Here is a 20203-nt window from a genome sequence, read left to right on the forward strand (position 1 = left end):
ACACAGGTTGGAACAATAACATCTCATTTAAAGCCTGCCCCATATTGATCTTGCCGCATTGTTGAAACGTAAATTTGTCCAAGACGCTTTCTAGAATAATTTGTCATTCCTGAAACAGAAAACATCTTAATTGACCAATGCAAAAAAGAACCAGTGGCATTAATCTGTTTCTGTGGTGGCCAAACTTTCCCAGATATTAATGTTGATGACTATTGTGCCAACCCAACAATCAACACATAACTCTGCATTCACCTTCCCTTTATTTTATGAAGGAACAGTTATTGTTCTGCAGACTCACTTTCTCAACATGGTAGAGAAATAGCGCCCTGCAACATTCACCTCACAAACAACTGATGATTCCACAAACCCTTTTCTCCCTCACTCTACACATATTGCTGTGTCCCAATGACAAACTCTTGATTTGGCTCCTTCACACCAGATTAATCAGTACAAATACATCAATTAGAAAATGTATTGGTAGAATATCTGATTTCAGAAAAAGAAAAAAAAAGATTGTGCTTGATTTATTGCATTCATAATGTGCATTCTGTAATAATTACTAGTATTTTAGCAAGGACTTAAGTAACACAGTCAAATTGCTGGCTTTGCATACATGTATTATGCCCTAAAGTTTGGTTCAGACTACAGGAGTTTTAGGCTAAAGTCCTCTCAACTTAACCTTCAGAGTAGATCTCAAGACTTCTGTCAGTACCAAAGTTAAGCCTAGAGTTTCAGGTAATTCACAGATCCAAGCTTCAGCCTCCTGAATTGCTGAAAAAAATCTGATCTGCTCAATGATATAAAACATGATTGATGTGTTATATTATGCTGATGATCCTGGAGTATCTGAACACAGCAATTGCCAGCTACATAGTTCATGCTGTAAAATAGACAGTCCATGTTGACTTGCTATCCATTTCTTCAGACTTTTGTAACTATCTGCTATTTTGGTCTCTAACTTCAAAATGTTGAAAATGTTGAAGTATATTTTTGGCTACATCTTAGGATGCATTCACACTGGTCCTCATTGGTCCGCTTTAAACAAACTTTTATCTACTGCCATAGGAAGTGTGGTTCATTTGGAGCAGTGTGAACACACATTCACACACTAGTGCAATTCAAAAAAGTGAGGTGTGGTTTGCTTTAGAACCAGCAGTCTCAATTTACTTTCAAGTGAACCCTGGTGCAGTTCACTCAGTGTGTGAAAGCAAATGGACCATCTTATAAACCAAAGTGAAGTAGTGACACACTGTAGCACTACATGTCGGATAAGTTGCTGCCTCTCCTGCTGCTCATACTGGACAGAGTCTTATGAAAATCACATTAGGTTTTAACACCAAAGTAAAGATAGAAACCACAAGACTGCCTAAACTTGCCGTTGCTTCAGTTGTTATAATTGTGTGATGTTCCAGTGGTTTGGTTTGCTTGAGTAAAGTTGAGTGTGAAAGCAAACCAAACCAAAGGAAGGTGCAAAGTTTTTCAGAATTTCCCATAAAATCGAACCAAGTCCCCCAACTATGCTGGTGTGAATGCTCTCTATGATGATCCATTGTTTTCCGATTTTATCATATTATCTGCGCAACTTTAAGGCCAGATCTGCAAAGTTCTCTTGGCATGTGGTGTAGGCACAAGTAGGATTATTTTTCAACTCCTGTTGTCTGAGCCTGGAGCAATGCTGAACATGTTAATCCTAAATTTTCATCCCAAACTCAAAACCCTTTATAAAGACAGAATTTCAAGTCTTTCCTTGTGTATTGGGACAGGGCTGAGCCCCACTGTTTCCCTTGTAGGTTGGAAAAACAGCAGACCCAGCACTACCCCACACTCCCCATGGCTGTGCCTGCTTGGTGTTAGTCTTTCTCTTGTCTCGCCCTTGTCTTCCCTCCAGGTTATGGGCTGGTGCAGGAGGAGCTTCTGTCCCCGGCCTCTATGCAGTACAGCTTGCCCTCTCCACTGGGTGTGGAGCCCTACTGGCAGGAAGTCTCCAGCCTGGAGTGTGCGCCAATTGCCACCACCGAGGAAGACACTTTAATGGAGATGTCGGACGTTCAGGTGTGGCCAGCAGGGGTCAGCCCCTCACTGGTCACTGTGGAGGACTCATCGCTAGAGGGCAGCAGCCGAGCTGATGACTCAGAAGGTGCTACACTCTCCTTACCCTGCAGCTTGGGCCGCCCAAGCAGTGGAGCCAGTGGAGCCAGCGGTTCCATCATGGAGCTGGAAGAAGAGGAGGAGGAGGAGGAGGAGGAAGGGGAGGTTGAAGAGGAGGAGGCGCCACAGGAGCCAGCTAGTGCACTGGCAGAAAGGGACAGGGTGAGGGCGAGTGGCGCCGTTCCCAAGGTCAATCTAAACGGGCAGCTGGGAGGTCAGAGGTCGGGTGCGAGGAGAGGGGAGGCTGGAGCGATGGGAGAGGGAACTAAAGGAGGAGTTGGAGGTGCAGGGCTGGGCTCAGTGGAAGGGATTTCTCTTGTTGCAGGCCAGCAGGGGTACGCCCAGCGGAGCGAGATGATGGGTCTTAGTCGACCCTCAGAGCACAACGGAGACAACCGGTACGTCAGCTGCAACAGCTCACACTTGGAGTTCCCTCTGCTATATCCTGTTTTCCACCTCTCCTATTTATTCATTTCCTCTTTCCAGGATGGTTGGAGGCGGAGCATTTCAACCTTACTTACCAGACAAGGACTCCCTGCAGGGCTGGGTGGGCTCAGTGTCATCGGGACGTGACGGCAGCGTCCCAGGCTTGCACGTGGCCCAGGAGGCCCTGCTGACTCCGGTGTGTGACACAGGTTACTCTCATGTGCTGCAGGGGCGCCTCCTGCAGGGCACGCAGCCGTTTGACAAGGGGCTGGGCTTCTCTCATCAGGAGGCAGGCCAGCGAGCTTGGGAACAGGAGCAGAGGCGGGGCCAGGTCAGGTTACCACGCCGACCACCCGCCGCTTCCTGCAACCTGGAGGGAGAACATCTTTGTCCATCCCGTTATCTTATTTGAATGATCAAATTGGAAATCAGTCATTCAGTTTGATTTTCTTGACTAAGATCATTCACAGTTTTACTCTCAATAAAACAATCATCAAACTGATGATTGATCATTTCGATCAAGTCAGACCCTGACTTGATTTTTTTTTTTTTTTTTTTTTTCCTTCTTTTTTTTGGTAACATTTCAAATTTTAGACAAGTTCTCAGACATTTTGTGTGGTTATGTAAATACTGATTGAAGCATTGTTTTTTCAGAGAGAAGAAAAGGACTATTCAGCTGAGATGCAGTATGTTGAAGAACATGGAAATGCTCTTGCTAGAAGGGTGAGACAATTGGGTTTTTATTATTTTTACAAAGTCACACACTTGTAAACAGAGGCCAATGAGATGGGACTTAAAACACAGGATGGGTAATTAACAGTAGCCAGCAGCAAATAAGCATTAGAGATATTTTGTCCTATATGCAAAAGATACACTAACAAACCAACTATGACTCAGAGATATTCTTTATATGAAAACCTGCAGCACTTGTGCAAAATCTGTCTAAAAGGAAAATCTAAATCATTGGTAAAATACTCCAATTTGATACCTGATCTGTTTGGTTAATCAAGCACTAAATGTAAATCACAAAGGTGAATGAGCCATAGTTAGTTTCCTGCTCTGGTTTCGTGCCGAGCCATCAGCAGCTAACTGGTCCGAGTGTTGTTTCCTTCCCTCCTCCTGCCCTCCTTGCTCCAGGTGGGGGTGGATGTGAGAAAGGGCGCTCAGTCAGTGCAGCGCACCAGTCTGCGGAGACTTAAACACTGAAATACACATACTACCCAGTCCTTCAGGTATGGGACACACAACAAGCACTTGTGCATCCCAGTGCTTGAATAGATGCCTGTATGGTGACTGTCAGGCTTTTTCATTTTTATACAAGCTGTTTTGCTCCTCTGACATTCAAAACGTGATCTTCAGAATTTGGGTGTAAATTATCAATTAAAACAGAAGTAATGATTTGCAAATCATTTGAACTTTGTAAAATAGTACAAAGACAATCAAATGCAGAAACTGAGAAATGCAATCTATTTTTAAGTACAGTATGTACCTATTTTAGATGTAATGCAAGCAACATGTTTAAAGAAATAGGTTTGGAAGAGCAGCATGTTAACACTGTGTAACATCACCTTGTAGGGGAACCATTCACGATTCATTCTTGCCTTGATGGCAGTACTGTATGTACTGCTTTAGCTATTGTGCTGTATTAATGGTCTCCACCCAGATGTGTTACCTCCTCTATGTGCATAAATGCATCACATACTATCATGGATAATGGCTTTGAAACTGCTGATAATAAAGATGATGCCCTGCTCTTTAGTCCAAAAGAAGTAGCAGCCATAATTTGAAAAAGAGGTTGAAATATTTTTATCAGAGCAGTCTCATATTTGTCCTCAGTCTTTTTCAACGTCTTCCTTTTGATTAAACCCCTAAATACTAGTTTTGTTAAGTTGAATGATATATTCTGTAACTTTTCTAATATAAAGAATCAATTTAAAGGGATTGAAGGGAACTACGCAGTTCATCTTTTGCTTATTTGGATTTTAGGTATATACGAAAGTTCAAACTAACCCTGCCTCCTTGTTTGCAGCCCAGAACATTGTTGCGCTTCCTTGTAAGGACACCTGGGCTCCTCCTCCACTGACTGACAGTGTGAGCTGGGATATCATTGCAGTTCACCTGGTACAGCATGCAGCTCACCAATGGAAGCTGAAGTCCTGGCTGTAGCCAGAAAGCGGGTCAAGTTCAACCTGTAGCTACTGGCTGTATGCCATTGCCCCTCTCTTGTATAGGAAATGAGTTTAGAAGTCTGTGTTATTCCAGGACTCAGTTTCTGAATTAAGTGACTCTTGACCAGAGAGGATTCTGTTTTAGAGGATTAATGCTTTTGTTGCGTTAGTACAGTATTGAGTTGTCGTCTCTTTAAGTTACTAGGCTTCACATCACTTGTCGCTTCTCTCCTGGTTTTTCCACTGATGTACCTATATTTACTGTGTTCAACTCATTTTCATGTTCTATAAGGGAAAAGGGCACAGAATGGAAAAAAAAGCCATGTAGCCATAACAACAGATGGGAGAGACACAGATTTATGTGTATAAAACAGAGAAAAGAGAGCAGCTAACCAGCTGTAAAAATGTGTATAGAGGAATGAAACAACCATAAAAAAATAATCCAAACCTTTCATTTTTGGCAAGTAGTTAATAATTTATTGCAATAATTTTTAAAAATATATATACATTATTGCTGGTGAACTACATTTCAAAGGTGCAAATATTCAGCTATTGTTACTGAGTTTCTCTGCACCAGTAGCCATGTTTACATGTTCAGATTAAAAGCCCAATTGGAATAAAAATGCCTTATGTAAACATAGCAATTGGAAGATTCTGGTCCAGTCATGCTCATTAGGATAAAACCTTCATTCCAATGAAAAGGGTTGGGTTACAAAGTTTGTTGTTCTGATTAGTGTGAAAACACATATTCCAGATCTAAGGTAGAAATTATGCTTACTGCACATGCCTGCTACATTAATGTAATGTAATCCCACACTTTACGTTACAGTTTGCATTGCACTGTTTGCTTTACTCAATAAAGTTTATTTCAGAGAAAAAAAAAATTCAGGTCTAGTGGAAAACATGGTGGGACGAAAACAGAAATCACTGTTTTTTCTTCTGCTGTTTCCAGAAAGTCAGATAGCTATATAATTCTGCACATGTCATGTCAAATCAAAATAACTTTTTCAGGTTCATGTAAACAGTACAGGTATGATCAGAATCGTAACCTGACTCAAGAAAGATTGTGCATTTAAACATAGCTAGTGATTTCTATCAGAGTCATGTCTAGTTTTAATTCAGCTTCTCCTGGTTTTCAACCTTGTCCCTTACATAAGAGATTTCTGAAGTTCTCTGAATCTTGTAATGATCTGTAGACTACAGCTGGGAGCTCCAGGTCCAGCCCCCCTGTGTCCATGACCTGGATTAAGCGGGTGTAGAAAACAGATGGATGTGCCCTGTGACTGTGAAACTATTCTCATACTGTGTGTCCTGCTAAAAGACTCAACCTCACTGGGATGTTTTTGCTGCTTATGTTATCATAAGACCTGTAGTCAATTGGCAAGAAAAAATTAAAATGAACTGAACTTTAATGCTCAAATTCTCGGTTTCAACATTTGATATGTTGGCTTTGTTTTATTTACAAGCTTTAATTGTTTTGCAAATTGTTGTGTTCTGCTTTCTTCTGGAACCAGAGTTTTATCATTAAATACATTTTATTAACAGTTTTGGGGGTTTTGCTTTGTTTTGTTTTAAATGGACAAGTAATAACTACTATGTCTGCATAATAATGTAGTTTCTCTCTGTTTTCTAGGACCGGAAAGTCACTGCCAAACCATCCTCCACAAAAACCCGATCAGACCGCAGAGGAAAATGAACAGAGACAAAAGAAAGACAAGGACAAACATGACAAAGTGAATCATTCTCAGCCTGTGACCATTGAGCACCACACAACTGAAGAGGAGAGAGAGGGGGAAAAAAAGGAGTTCAACTTGTAGTTTTATAATATTTGTAAAGAAAATATCAACTAAAGCATGAAGATTCTTTTTTTTTACAAAAAACCATAAATGTTAGTAAAATGACTAAGAAAAAAAAGCAACAAAGTGCTTCCTGTGAACTGTAATCGCATGATGACTGCTGGTGCATGCCCTTTGACCTTTTGAACTGTCATTATCTACAAACTGAAGGGGTACAAGGTACGGGGGCTGGCCCATGTCTGGGTCTCAGGCCTTTTTTTAAGGACCTTATTCCCCTCAACTGGAGTGTTTGAGTTGAGTTCAATAACACTGCAGCCAAAAAAAGTCCCATAAAGGACGGTTGTGTATTCAGCGAGGCCTCCGCTGAGCCTACCAATGCTTCTTTCACTGGACCCCTTTTCCTCTATTATTCTCAATGTGATATATGCACTCTATGCTACGTGGACATGTGTCGGTGTGTGTATGTGTGTGTGCGCGTGTAAATTTCTCTACCGCATGTGTTTTTTGCTTCTGGCTTGGCGCTGAGCCCTGCTCCATGATTGGCTTGTTGTCTCTGTGATGTCACAGCGTACTCAGCGCTGATATGAGAAAGCCGCTCGTGAGTTCTTGTCTATGTGTTCTGCTGTTCTTGTTTTTTTTTGTTTGTTTTTTTCTTTGCGGACAAGCTCGATTACTGTTATTTCTTCTTTTGTAACCAATTCACTTTGGTTCTCAGCATCGGTAGCGAACTGAACCTCTACCACCCCCTCATGTTTTCAGGGGAAATGTGTTTTCAAGACAACAGGAATGTTTTCTATGGAAAAGGGTGTGTTGCTTGATAGCATTGCACAGCAGCTCTGCTCACAAATCTTGACTTTTTCTTTCGCCTTTATATTTTTCTTTGTTTTGTTTTTGTCTTTTTCAGTAGCAAATTTTCATCTTGAGCCACTATCTTTATTAGTAGCCCTTGTCTATATGCAGTAAAAAAAAAAAAAAAACAGGCCTCTTCCATCAGATAAAAACTTCCCTGCTCCCTCTTTTATCTGTTTGCATTGGCTGCAAAGCCTCACTGTCAGATTTTAGCCATTCATTCCACTCTTATAAAACAAGATGGAGACAGCATGGAGGATCTGAGTCTTACGAGGATATTTCAAGGATTTCTAGCAAGTGTAAAGTAGCATCATGCTACAACAGCATGTGATCGTAACAGGAACTGTGCAACAAGGACAAACAGGTAGCACTGTGATTGTCTTATTAACACTGACCCCAGACTCGTGAACTGTCTAAACAAACATTCACATACCATACAAGCAAAAGCACACACACATATATATGAGCATGTGGTTGTCAGACTGTCAGATAGTTTTGCCACAGCAATAATAACTAACAAAAACAGGAGATGGAAGCTGGGGCTTTTGAAGAAAGTTGTTGAAGATGAAACTCCTCAATGAAGACAGAGACTCCATCTGGATGCAGCAGCTAAGTTTGGCATCGCGGCAGCACTGCATCCAAGTGATTCCATCAACCTTGACGTGAACGAGTCAGAAAGGACACACTGATGCAAGATGAGATGACTCAGCTGTAGCAGTGTGGGGCTGTGGAGGCCTGAGAGGGTTTTAGTTTTCTTTTCTTTCAGCACCAAACGTAGCAAAATGTAAACCAGGATATATGTTTATTTAATACTCTACTATCTGTTAAGTTTGCTGCTGCCCTGAGGTGGAATCCACCGACATTTATTTTCACTTTCTCTGAGTTTTAAAAGCTGTTAGTGTTTCGCACATTTCAAAAACTGGCATTACTGTAAATCACCTAATGTTCAACACACTTTATGCAGAAACCTGATGGCAGCACTTTGTAGAGGTTGTACCATAGTAGCACACATTTCCTGAACATCCAAACTCTATTTATCCCATAAGTACTGTAAATAGTACTGTAGCCTGAATGAGTGCGACACAGAATGAATGAACACATCAGTTATATGTTACACAAATGCACATTTTTCATGCCGTTTGTGCACGAGAACCTCATCTAATAATAGCACATGTTTCTTAACATATCACATGTCCCACTCAGGATTTCAGTTCTGCTTTGTCAGAATCAAAATGTTTTTTTTAAGTTCTGAGTCGTTCTCTAGTAGAAGAGCATGTTTCACGACCAGAGTGCTATGGAAGGGGCTGTGAGGGCTGCAGATGGAACGCATAGTGGTTTTGGTGGATGTGTGAAACAGGGTGCTTTGTGTATAAATGTGTGTGTTTCTGTGGATTAGTTCTTTAACTAAGATTAAACCAAATAATAATAATAATAATAACAATGAAACAGCAGTGTTAAGTGTGTCAGAAACTTCCTCCTGTTTGGTGCTAAGCTTCTGAGTTGACACTGAATTTATCCCGATTATATTTTTGTGTGAAGCACAGACATGATAGTTTTATCTTATGAATGTTAAATGAGTGTCCTTACTTGTTGGAGGTTTCACAGAGCTTATTGAAAAGTTTGATTTAAAATATTTTGCTGGATACCTAAAATCTCACCAAATCAGGTGGAAGCCGAGTTGTTGATCTGGCTGATTAGTCCAAAAGAAAATTCCTCTCATTGTCTTTTTCTAAACTTTTTTTTTCTTGACCTTATTGGAAAATATCACAAGGTTATGGGAGGTGATTGGAAAACATCAGAAGAACTGATCTATGATGAGAATCCAACCACAGTTACGTTCTGTTGTGATAAGAGTCTGCAGCACTGAAACTACAGATGCACCATAAATGGACAGAAAGTGCTTTAGACACTTCAGCTAATGCAATTTTATCATACTGTCACACAGATGCTATATATTAAATTACTATGTTAAGACACAAAATAAAATATTACTGTTTTACCAGATTAGTGATTCAGGGGAGGAAAGAAAAAGGCACAAAAGTGACACGTTATCCATCTCTGTTCAGACTCACCATCCTGATATTTATCTACATAAATCACAGTTAGCTGAACTTAATCCAGCATCACTGGAAATTTGCAGCTGTAAGGAGCTGTAGGATGGAATTATCTTCTTTCTTTTATAAAGGATGGTCCGGTGTAGCCTCCTCTAAGGTTATCTTAAAGGAAGCATTCAATCTCTAATTTAGAGATTAGTGATTGGATTAGTTCTTATCATGGCTGCTGCTTGTTTACTTCCAAGTAATTTCACATTCTTTGGGAGGTTTCTGAGCTAAATTGACTATTCAATCAGACCCTTGAGCCTTTAAAGAGCAACATGAGAGGTAACAAGTCACCCTCTCAACTTTTACTAAATATATCCAGGTTTTAGATTGTAGAGGGCAATCATTTAACTCAGTCTCTTTCTTATTTGAACCTGTGGACTGTATCAGCACACAATGCATAGGTGACGATCTTAAGATTCACATGTTTGCAAAACTTTAATTTGATGTTCAGCCATGTAGCCCCTGGGGTTGTTTCATTACTGGTGGTGGAGTTTTCAGTTATGTAGCATGAAAAAAAAATGTAAAAAATCCAACAAAATACTTCAATCAGTTCTGAGTTTTCAGGTTTTTTGGGATGACTTTGAACAGATTGTTGCTTTTGTGAGAAGAAGGCTGTGAAATTCATTTAGATGATCATGTTAGAGGACGATGAAAGGATATTTCTGGGTGCCGATTAAAAACCTGGTGAGGGTTTTTATGTATAGTTGTCGTAAATTTGATCTGGGTTTTCTAAATGTCTGAATTATTAACATTAGCCCATATCACTTCTTTAACTTGGTTTAGACTGCAGACAAATCTGATTTGTTTTTCAAGCCTGATCTTTACGATAGAGCGGATGAAGCTCCATTACTTTTCAGGTAATCAGACTAGATATGTGTCCAGACAACCTATCAACAGAGTATGAGTTACAGTGGTAACAATATGAGTATCAGTAACCACGGACTGATGCCCTTCTTAGCCACATCTTTAGTCAGCTAGATTGGATCAGATAAAATAATTGGAGAGACACGCCGCTGTGACTGGCCATTTATCTTAGTGTATTTTAGGTCAGGCAGCAAAGCTGAGCCAATCCTGCACCAACACTCTGCTGATATCCACAATGAATACTCCCCAGATTTAATCAACCTGTTCTAAAGGATCATAACTTTTACCCCACATTGTTCCCCCCCTAACTTTCCATATCCAAGTGAGATGATACAGTATGAAGTTTTTGTTTTGTTCTGTGAATCTGTTTCCACATTTAGGGGGAATTTCACAAGTATGATTTCAGGTTTCCATCTGAAGTTAAGCGGTCAGTGAAATCCTGTGCACTCTGGTAAAACTCACCTTCACTGTGTTTGTGTGCTCAGTATGGAAGCGTGTGTGCATGATGATGCTTAGTTCAAGATCTTTTTGGATCAGATGGAAGCAGAGTGAACATTTTTACCAGGCATGAGACCGAAGAGGATGTGTAACCTATGATGATGTATTTTAAAATGAGTATTGTACAAATGTAACGAAAAGAATATTGCAAAGAATAAAATCACCTATACTCCTTTAGAATGGATACATGACAATGTAAACGCAATATCATACTACTCTATCCTAAGGAATGCAACTGCGCACATGCACAAGAAAAGATGTTTTTATGAAAATATATGTATAAATATATGACAAAATATATTTAATTAGAATGCTATGCACCCTCATAGAGTTGTTATGGATGTTCTTTAAGCATTATCTAGACTAGGCCAACACCCACATCATGGGGAATGTAAAGGCTTTGTAGCTATGACCATTTGTTTTCTTTTCTTTTGTATTGTCCTGGAGAGAGGATAACAAACGTCACTATGTATACAAGCCTTTCGATCAGAATTGTTCTGACATGAAGATATGTATAGATCATCTAACCCTGTACACCAGCTCTAACCATTTACAAGACTTAATAAACAAAGATGTGACATAAAGTTTGTGGCTTTTTTTTTTGTAAATAAGTTCAATGGGAGCAGTCTTTATTATTTCCACTGGGACTATTATCAATTCAAGTGTAAATTTAAATTGATCTGCACCTTGGTTGATTCTCTTCTTAGTAATGATTCATGTATAGAATTCAGTTATTTCTTTGTATGCATCCTGTTTAATTATTATTTATCTTTTTATTTATTCATTTTTTTTATTATTTATTTATTTATTTTTGCTGTTTTTGCAAGGCATGTACAGGGTACATAAGAACTGCTTAAAATGGAGAGCGAACCTTTCTGCAATGTTGCTTAAATATTATATGATTTTAAACTCTTTATAATTTCCTTATTTCCTGGTTCATAAGTACAGTATTTTTCATATTATCAATTGGAAGCAAATACTTTAGAAAGACATTGTTCAAAGTACTGGCACCAAAGCAGACACTCGTAGTAGTCCAACAAAGTTAATAAACCTGTTATAGCTCGAGCAACACAGCAATAAATTCCATTAGCTATAAATAAATTTGCCTTGTTGAGGGGGAATTTAATGGAATGATGCTTTGTTGAAATAAGGCTCCCCTTGACACTTAAATATTGTTTTTTTATTTCTTATTTTGATCATTGCTGAATTACAGGTCAGTGCTGGACCTAACAGGGTGGAGAAGGGAAGGGGGAGAGTGAGAAGTATAAAGGATAGAGAGAGAAGAAAGGGAAGACAACAATGCAAAAAATAAAAAGCAAGCGCAACAATTTTTCAATCAAAACACTGACAGAAAAATCAGACAGCCAGCTGCTGAGAGAATCATCAGGATCCCTACAAAAAAAAAAACAAAAAAAAAAAACATGGACTTTAACTTTAATATTCACTGTAATACAAATTTAATTGTTGTCTACTATGAAGTACCAAACACATTTTTTTCTACAGCTGAATATCAGTTTTATTTTATAGTTTATAATAGAATATAGACCCTTTACCATAAAGTGTCACTCACCTTTCTCATAATACATTAGTGGAGAATTCATTTGTTTTACTTTTAACAATCGGCTTAGTGATATTACATTTATTATGTATAAAATTATAAATCGTTTTCACATTTCAACGATAAAGTTTGCTGTCGATTTCTGTCATGTGCCTGTTTCACAATTTGACGTGAGAAAAAACTACAACTTCCACTGTCTATGACGCCCCCTGCTTTCGTCCAATCAGAGCCCTTCCTTTCACGTGATGTTTTGTCGGAAGCAATCAGTTGTTTTGGGTTTGTCCCGACCACGTGGAGGATCAAGGCAGCTTTTACGTTTAACAGCGGCTTGATAGCGTCCTCCAAACTATTAAAGGAAAGCTGAACAGAGCTCTTACCGTCTGCGGTGTGGAAGTAGCCCAAACAGTCAAGCCTGTGCGGTGAGAGATGTCAGCAGGAGGCCAGACCACACGAAGCAGGGAGATCCCAGCTGTCAGGCGGATCGCCATTCACGATGCTGCCCACATGCCCCAGGACTACTCCACGACCCCAGGAGGAACTCTGTTTAGCACCACTCCAGGAGGTAATAATATGCTGGATCCTGTCAGAAGGTTTTTGGTTTAGTCACGTATATCATAGTTAAAATACCTTTTAGACATTATTTTAGGTCTGATCTGCTCTGACGTGGTCCTGTTAAAGTTGACCATGTTTTCCAGGATAAAGATAAGAATTAAAATTAACTTTAAAAAAAGTTCTGCATCTATGTCCTGCGGGAAATACAGTTTACAGCCTTTTTCAGATACACACATGCTTGCTTACTGTTGTCAATCAGTAGGTTATTCATACATTAATGTGATCCTCCACACAGTTACGTCATATACCTTATACCTACCCTGAAGTTGATGGTTCTGTCCATATAATCTGGCACTGTGCTTTATGTTATATTGTTTCCTGTTTGAATCAGTTTTAGAATAAGCCAAATATGAACAACAGATTCAGTAACATTAACTAGAGAGGTAACAGCATGTACTCAGTCATAAACTATTTATAGTGCTGCACTTACAGCTGGCTGTTGTTGAGAGGCAGCAACATGTTTACTAGAGGTGGGCTCCATGTGGTCACACTGGCTGCATACAGCACATTTCCTTCATGTATATACAGAAGTCTCCTAAATTAAACAGGAAACGAATTTCATAAACTAGCTTCATTACAAGGAAAATACTGGAAATGTTAAAGTCACGACCAATAATATGGGTTACTGTTCAGCTCGTGCAGAAAGCCGGCTACCTTTCATCAACATTGAGAATGTTTAATTCGATATTTAACTTAAGCACGAACAGGCTGGAGGCTTGGGAAATTTCAGTGGGGTGTTTTCCCGCAGTGGCTGTGGGAAACCTGACGCAGATGCACATGTTCATTAGAACTGATAAAGTGTTCTGTAACATCACCATGTGGGACAGTTTAAACAGATAAATAGATCTGGGTCACTGGAGTAGATGAGAAAAACTAGGTTCCTGGTCATGGGCATCGATGGGCATGTGTAAATACTTCAGTCATGCTTGGGGACATAGAATAGTGTGGAGTGTGATAACCAAAGTATTTTGTTCCGTCTTCATTTTTATGGTTTTAGAAGTTTATGTGGAAATTAGAGGTTGGCGTTTCTTGTATGATAAAAGTTATAAGATTAACTGTGAATTCCTTTTATTACTTTTTTTTTGGTATTTTTAATTTATTAATTGCATGATGTCAACATTTATTTTGTTTTATTTTATGTGGTTAATGCTAAGATAGATTATTAATTTTATGTAATTGATTTCCTTCCTGATACAGGTGTTGAATGTCTATTTACAATTTTGTATGTTTAATTAGTATCTTACACAGACACACATCATTAATGCCACTGTGAGCAGATTTTGGTCTTAGACACATTTGACTGATGTTGTAATTTAATTTTATATTAGTTATTCCATCTTAATTTACATTGTTCATGTTTTATATCCTAAATTATTAGATATATTTGTTCTATTTGTAAATGGTCTGATTATTCATTATAATTAGTGTCTGATAGCATGAAAGTGTGTTGCTTTTTTTCCATGAGCATGAATATTACAACGTGAAACACAGGTATTGATCACTTGGATTGTCTTAGTGCTGCATGACATGGGGTGTTGGGATTTCTTGGCAAAGCATGACTCCCCCTCCCATCACCCTGCTTCAGGTACCAGAATCATCTACGACAGGAAGTTTCTCCTGCAGTGTCGGACATCTCCCCTGACTCGTACGCCCCCCAACCTGCCCGATATCCCAGGGGTTACCAGGCCGCTTAACCCTGACTCCCCCTCTGACACAAACCAGCCAGAACAGACGGCGAACAACAACAACGACCATGATGTGCATTCAGAGGAGAATGCAGGTAAAGGTATCTGTATGACAGCTTTCATCCCTTGTGATTAGCTAAATATATATTTTCCCCTCATTAACCACAATGTTTTTTGTTTTTTTCTTTTTTTAATATAGGGGACGATGCCCAGTTTGAAATGGACATCTAATAAGAGTCAGCTTTGAGAACAGAAATTTAATATAAGTTGAAATAACAGTTCTGACCTCATTGAGCTGTGTATTTTTTCAGATTTGTTCTGAAAACAAGTTTTTGATTTTTGTAATACTTAACATGTATTGAAATGTATTTGTATAAAACAGCATTAATTGATGGATAAAACGTTTTTTTTTTTTTTCAACTTGATGCATCTTAACTGTATCATCTGTGATGTAGAACAAGTCAAAGTTTTGTTAAAATTAAATGATATTTCGTGCGTTGACTCATTTTATGTCTTTATTAATTGTAAACAGATTTTAAAAAATAGTGTTGTATTTTTAATCTGCAGTAACTGGTTGTGACCACAGGGGGGAGCACACACAATGGCATCCTAATTTCAAAAGGTGGATTTATCATTATTAAACTGACACTTTCATCAAATATAGAGTAGGTTTTTAATCAGCTAAAGCTTTATTTTCAGCCACGTGATAAATGTAAGTTCATCCAGGATTTACTCTGTATAACCATAGTTTTTAGTGAGCTGAGAAAAGCAAATAATTTGATGCTAAATGATTTTATATTCACCAGGCAACTAACTGGTCGCTTTGCTAATGCAGGTAAATAATAAAAATAAATAAATAAAATGATATATAAAAAAAGACTTTACCTGTAAAGTTTTTTAGTTTTGTTTTGGGTTTCCCTAAAAAACTTTTTAAAAGGTCTCTTTGTCTTCTCTGTTTATTGATGGTTGACAAACATCAAATTGGACCATTATCGCCACCAACTGGTGTGGAGGTTGATGTTTTCAAATGTTTGACAGGGAGACACTATTCAAAATCCAAATTTACACACCTGAAAACTTTATTCTATCATCATTAGTTGTATTAATAACACTTGTGCTTTTTTCAGTAAAGACAAACTACAGATGCACTGTAAAACTTGAGCACTTCCATTCATATATTATTTTTTCTGTTTTTCAAGTTTTTTTGTTTTATGTTTTTAGAATGTTTTAGAATAGTGCAAATTCTGTTTTATCTAATTATACAGCTTCTATGCTAATTTTCTTAAATATTATCCGAAAAACATTTAAATGCACAGAGATTATTATCTCTCCATTATTAATACAGATTAGTTCAGTGTTATACATCACTGGAAAGTTTCATTAGTTATCTTTATAACAAGGTCTAACTTGTGAGGATTGTGCTTTTGTGTAATGAGCAACACAGCTAAAAATGCGGGTAGATCCCTCCCAAAATCTGCCAAAATCCTCTCCAATATTCTTTTGTTTTTATTGTTTTGCATTGCTTAGTGGATTTAATTTTTGCATTCTTTGCAGTATTAATAATAAAAAAAGGTCAATTTTTACACTTTATTCACTTTACACTGTCAGGGAACTCAGCTGCATAATAGATCCATACACATCCACAACAGTTTGGCACCTGATGCTGGTCACCAACCTGGTCACATTTTGCTGTGGGATAGCATCCCTCTCGCCAACCTAGGAGTTGTTGAATGTCAACCAGCATGGTTGTGTTGGTCATTCTAGCATATACAGCATGGCCAAACCGATCCCACAAATGTTTAATTTGGTAAAAATCTGGACTCATGGCAGCCCGTTCTATCCTCTCACAGATCCTGGCTCTGTAAATGGAGGATAGTTAGGTCCCAGATTCTGGAGATATGGGATCTTTATTTAATTTCCTTTAAAAAAATATCTTTTGGCATTGAAATGAAGTGTAAAAAGAAAACGATAACTCCATTAACTTTTAGAAGCCGTTGTAATAAAAATCAAGCAGCACATTACCCATTAGATCAAATAATTTATTGTATTATAATTCATAGCAAACATAGTGAGTTAGTAAGACCCAAATATCTCAGTGTTCACACTTTTACATTTGTCAGTTTAGCAGTGTTAAAACCAAAGTCTTTAAGCATAAAAACAAAAATCTGTACATAAAGGATATTGAGTACAATCGGCTACTCTATAGTGCTTCAGTCGGTGACCATATTGTGCTTTCTGAGTTGATTTTACCGTTAAAAGGCACAATGTAGGCCCACCTAGTTCCCTCCAGAAAGAGCCATATGTCTGCAGTTCTTAAATAAGTAGTGAGGAAAAGTCTTTTTTTTAATGTCCTGCATTGCAGCAGCAGCCTGTGCCCATGTCAGAGTGGACATTTCTATAAAGTGCCTGTGAATTTGCATCATCTATGTGCCTCCTAGGCTCCTCTGTACAACCCAGTGGAATGAGTCCAAAGCCTCTCTTTTTTGTCACGTCAGTGGCAGCCACACTCCTCCACCACCATATTCTCATGATGTCTCATCACCATCTTCCCATTCTCGTAGTACAACATTGAAAGTGGAGCCAGGCGTGTGGGCACGCAGGAAACACATGGCACTTTGTCTCTGTGATGAAGCTTCAACAGGCTCTGGAAAGTAAAAAAGAAGGAAACTACAGATTAGAGCACATCTCTATAAAGGGAGCATTATAGTTTGTTAAACATGCCACATTTCAGTCTTACCTGCATGTATGCATGGTTTGTAGGGTTAAAGGTCTCGTCTACTGGTGTAGGACAGCTCCCTTCACAGCGATAAGCATTGTATCGTTTAGGATAGACAATCCACTCACTCCAGTTGAGCTTCTTAAAGTCCACCCACATGTCCACTTTCCTGCACAGAGGGACAGCCCTGGCTTTTCTTCGTCTCTGCTGAGTGTGGCGGTGCCTCTTCTCTCTGCTTCTCCTTGTGCTGGATGTGGGCATCACTCGCTCCCTGTCCAGGCTAACATACTTAGAATGCCCCGCAGTTCGGATCAGCGTTGGCTTTCGCTGGCTGCTTGAGTTCTGCCTTGAGAAAACCACCATCATGACCCTGTCAGCAGTGGGATGCTGGATTCCCTCTTGCTCCTTCTTCACCTTGGCGTCATCCTCCTCCATCCTGTTTGTTGGGTGTTCTTGCAGAAAGCGAAGGAGCATCTCTGTCATGTTGAACACTTTCCAAGAGGAAGGTGAGACCATGGAACTGGGATGAGCTCTCAGATGACCCAGAAGAAGCTTGTTCTCTGGGCAGCGGGTGCTGGAGCACTGGTCTCTGCTGGAGTGGTAGATGTCCACTAAGACGCTGGAAGAATCAGTGAAAGCAGGTAGGCGGATGCGAAGTTCTGCTAGTTGGATGTTGTCACTAGCAGACATAGAAGATATATCAAAGGAGATGGACCACCTCTTGCCGCTCTGCTGGCAACCTAAAAGATAAAAGAAATTGTGTTAGATTTCTGTGACATTATCAGACATCTATTTCTTTAGCTCGTTAGTTTTTTTGGCGGGGTTAAGTTCTATTACACTAATAGTTTTCATAGTGGCTTTAATAAAAATTATCTAAAGTTATCTAAAAGACATTGAAAATACTAGTTTTATATTGTTTTCTGATGATGAATACTCACTCTTAGCAACTAGGCTGATGACAGAATCGGAGTCATGGAGTCTGGGGTCTTCCCTGGCTGCAGGAGCTCTGGCCCGGTCGTCGGTCAGCATGGTTTGATACAGCTGCATCATGTAGAGGGGCAGCCTGCTGGGCTGTGCGGCGCGTTTGGAGCCGTCGGAGCGACCTGACATCCCACGGATCAGTGAGTCATGATACATCCTTTGAGAAGGCTGTGGGGCAAGACACACAGCTAAATCGACCAGAAGAAAAAACGTAAACTCCACGGCTTGACCCTTCATAATTCCTGACTATGGTGCTGTCACATCCAAGGGCAAATCCAACTGCTCTTCATGTGTTGCTGAGACTGGGGTTTATAATCGCGCGCCTCTTCTCTGACGTCCTTTGAAGAGATCAGTTAAGTGGCGGACTGTTGATAGGTTTGTGTGATCCACGCGCGCTCAAAGACTTGAATGTGATAGGGTCGTTATGTATCGAAACCAACTGGTGTTTGAAGTGGGAAAAGAGTCCACAGCGCTCATGGTTGTTTTTATACCACAGATCCCTTTGATAAGACGCTCTTACAATAATATTAGTTAAGGAGATTATGAGCTGTGATTAATTAGGCAACGAAAAAAAGAGAGAATTAATCAGAAAAAAAGACTTGTTCTGACGGTTACATGTTCGGAGTTTCTAAACCCCAAAACGTAGAAGAAACGGAGGGATGTTGAGGTCAAAAGTTTGATTAGGAAGGAAAATCATACTAACGAGCTTGATTTTCATTAACTTATTGGTTTGAACTTCCCATACGTATGCGTATGCCAAGCAAATTAAATAATAAATATGCAGCTAAATAGAATAGAATATGAATCTTTGTTGTCGTTGCACATACAACGAAATACTGTGCTTATAAAATGTGCTATCTAGCCTATATAAAAAAATAACGATAAATATTAAATATATTAAGATAAAATAACAAAAAAGTAGGAAAATATAACTATTTAAAAGCCCGAATGTCGTTTGACTTTGCATACACACACATGCTGATCCAACAAGATCTTGAACTAAGCATCATCATGCACACACGCTTCCATGAGCACACAAACACAGGTTACTTAAAATATCAAGTTTTACCTCAGGCAGCACAGCTGCCATGTTGTGATTGGTTCAAAATTCAAAAAGTCTGTGCTTGTCTGTTGAAGAACAGAGAAAACTGCGATGTTTTCTTATTTTCACAGTTCAATTTAAGGTCTTTGCACTTTGCTCCTCGGTTAATACATTAACATCTGCATTTTTTCTGTTTTTCCACAAGTTTAAAACTTTTTAAAGGACTTCTGATTGCATTAAAGAGGCGATTTGGTTTTTTCTATTCAAGTTCTTCTAATTAGCAATTGCTGGAACTTTCGTAGTTTGAAATGAGTTTGTTTGTACATACATTTGAGACTGATTTAGGTGAATAATGAGCATATAATTGTAATTGATGGAACTTGATGGAACTCTTCAAAGGGAAGATAGACAAGCTGACCTGCTACAACAGTGAAGATATTTCAGTTTTTGCTTGTAATGATGTTCATCAATATTACAAAAGCTAATTCTGTCATCTTTCCTTGTGGCATTTCTATATAAGAACAAATTAACAGATATATTTATTCGTTCTACATGTATGTGTGTGTTATATATATTTTCAGAACATGCCTTGTCCTAGGAAAAGATCTGGGTTTATGGTTGTTTTCTCCCAGCTTCTGCTGCAGCTTAAATAGTTGTTTCCTTTTGTTTTCTTTAAATACATTAGGTCTATCTCTTTGTAAAATGTTATTAACTTCTCAACTGAATCACTCGATAAGATCCACTTCTGAACAGTAATA

General features: G+C 38.9%; 3 protein-coding genes across 4 annotated transcripts in view; 2 read left to right on the forward strand and 1 right to left on the reverse strand.

The window, feature by feature from the left end:
* The window catches only part of ank1b (ankyrin 1, erythrocytic b), a 72673-nt gene extending 61238 nt beyond the window's left edge, over positions 1 to 11435 (forward strand). The window contains exons 39-43 of the mRNA XM_041969862.1: positions 1889 to 2546; positions 2635 to 2770; positions 3229 to 3297; positions 3712 to 3806; positions 6376 to 11435. Of these exons, the coding sequence (XP_041825796.1) occupies positions 1889 to 2546; positions 2635 to 2770; positions 3229 to 3297; positions 3712 to 3780 (932 nt within the window). The 3' untranslated portion in view covers positions 3781 to 3806; positions 6376 to 11435. The remainder of the gene's footprint in view (positions 1 to 1888; positions 2547 to 2634; positions 2771 to 3228; positions 3298 to 3711; positions 3807 to 6375) is intronic.
* A 1220-nt stretch (positions 11436 to 12655) lies between these two features.
* Positions 12656 to 15207, forward strand: LOC121630521 (eukaryotic translation initiation factor 4E-binding protein 2-like). 2 transcript variants are annotated; one of them, XM_041970844.1, is made up of 3 exons: positions 12656 to 12971; positions 14607 to 14807; positions 14906 to 15207. In XM_041970844.1, the coding sequence occupies exons 1-3, from the start codon at positions 12836 to 12838 to the stop codon at positions 14935 to 14937; spliced, it is 369 nt and encodes a 122-aa protein (XP_041826778.1). In that variant the 5' UTR covers positions 12656 to 12835; the 3' UTR covers positions 14938 to 15207. The 2 variants fall into 2 exon arrangements, with proteins under 2 accessions (XP_041826778.1, XP_041826779.1); XM_041970845.1 differs by having other exon boundaries at positions 12658 to 12971; positions 14607 to 14801.
* A 1990-nt stretch (positions 15208 to 17197) lies between these two features.
* Positions 17198 to 18640, reverse strand: LOC121630250 (nodal homolog 2-A-like). Its single transcript, XM_041970418.1, has 3 exons — positions 18361 to 18640; positions 17444 to 18162; positions 17198 to 17350 (listed from the first exon to the last, which is right to left on the reverse strand). Exons 1-3 carry the CDS (start codon positions 18638 to 18640, stop codon positions 17198 to 17200), a joined length of 1152 nt encoding a protein of 383 aa, XP_041826352.1.
* Positions 18641 to 20203: the final 1563 nt, after the last annotated feature.

This window comes from Melanotaenia boesemani, chromosome 19 (assembly GCF_017639745.1).
Source record: "Melanotaenia boesemani isolate fMelBoe1 chromosome 19, fMelBoe1.pri, whole genome shotgun sequence".
NCBI lineage: Eukaryota > Metazoa > Chordata > Actinopteri > Atheriniformes > Melanotaeniidae > Melanotaenia > Melanotaenia boesemani.

Coding starts and splice junctions, on each gene's coding strand:
- LOC121630521 (XM_041970844.1), top strand. CDS start 12,836: ATGTCAGCAGGAGGCCAGACCACACGAAGCAGGGAGATCCCAGCTGTC. Junction 12,972..14,606: donor GTTTAGCACCACTCCAGGAG/GTAATAATATGC, acceptor ACCCTGCTTCAG/GTACCAGAATCATCTACGAC. Junction 14,808..14,905: donor AGAGGAGAATGCAGGTAAAG/GTATCTGTATGA, acceptor TTTTTAATATAG/GGGACGATGCCCAGTTTGAA.
- LOC121630250 (XM_041970418.1), bottom strand. CDS start 18,640: ATGAAGGGTCAAGCCGTGGAGTTTACGTTTTTTCTTCTGGTCGATTTA. Junction 18,163..18,360: donor CATCAGCCTAGTTGCTAAGA/GTGAGTATTCAT, acceptor TTTATCTTTTAG/GTTGCCAGCAGAGCGGCAAG. Junction 17,351..17,443: donor CAAACCATGCATACATGCAG/GTAAGACTGAAA, acceptor TTTACTTTCCAG/AGCCTGTTGAAGCTTCATCA.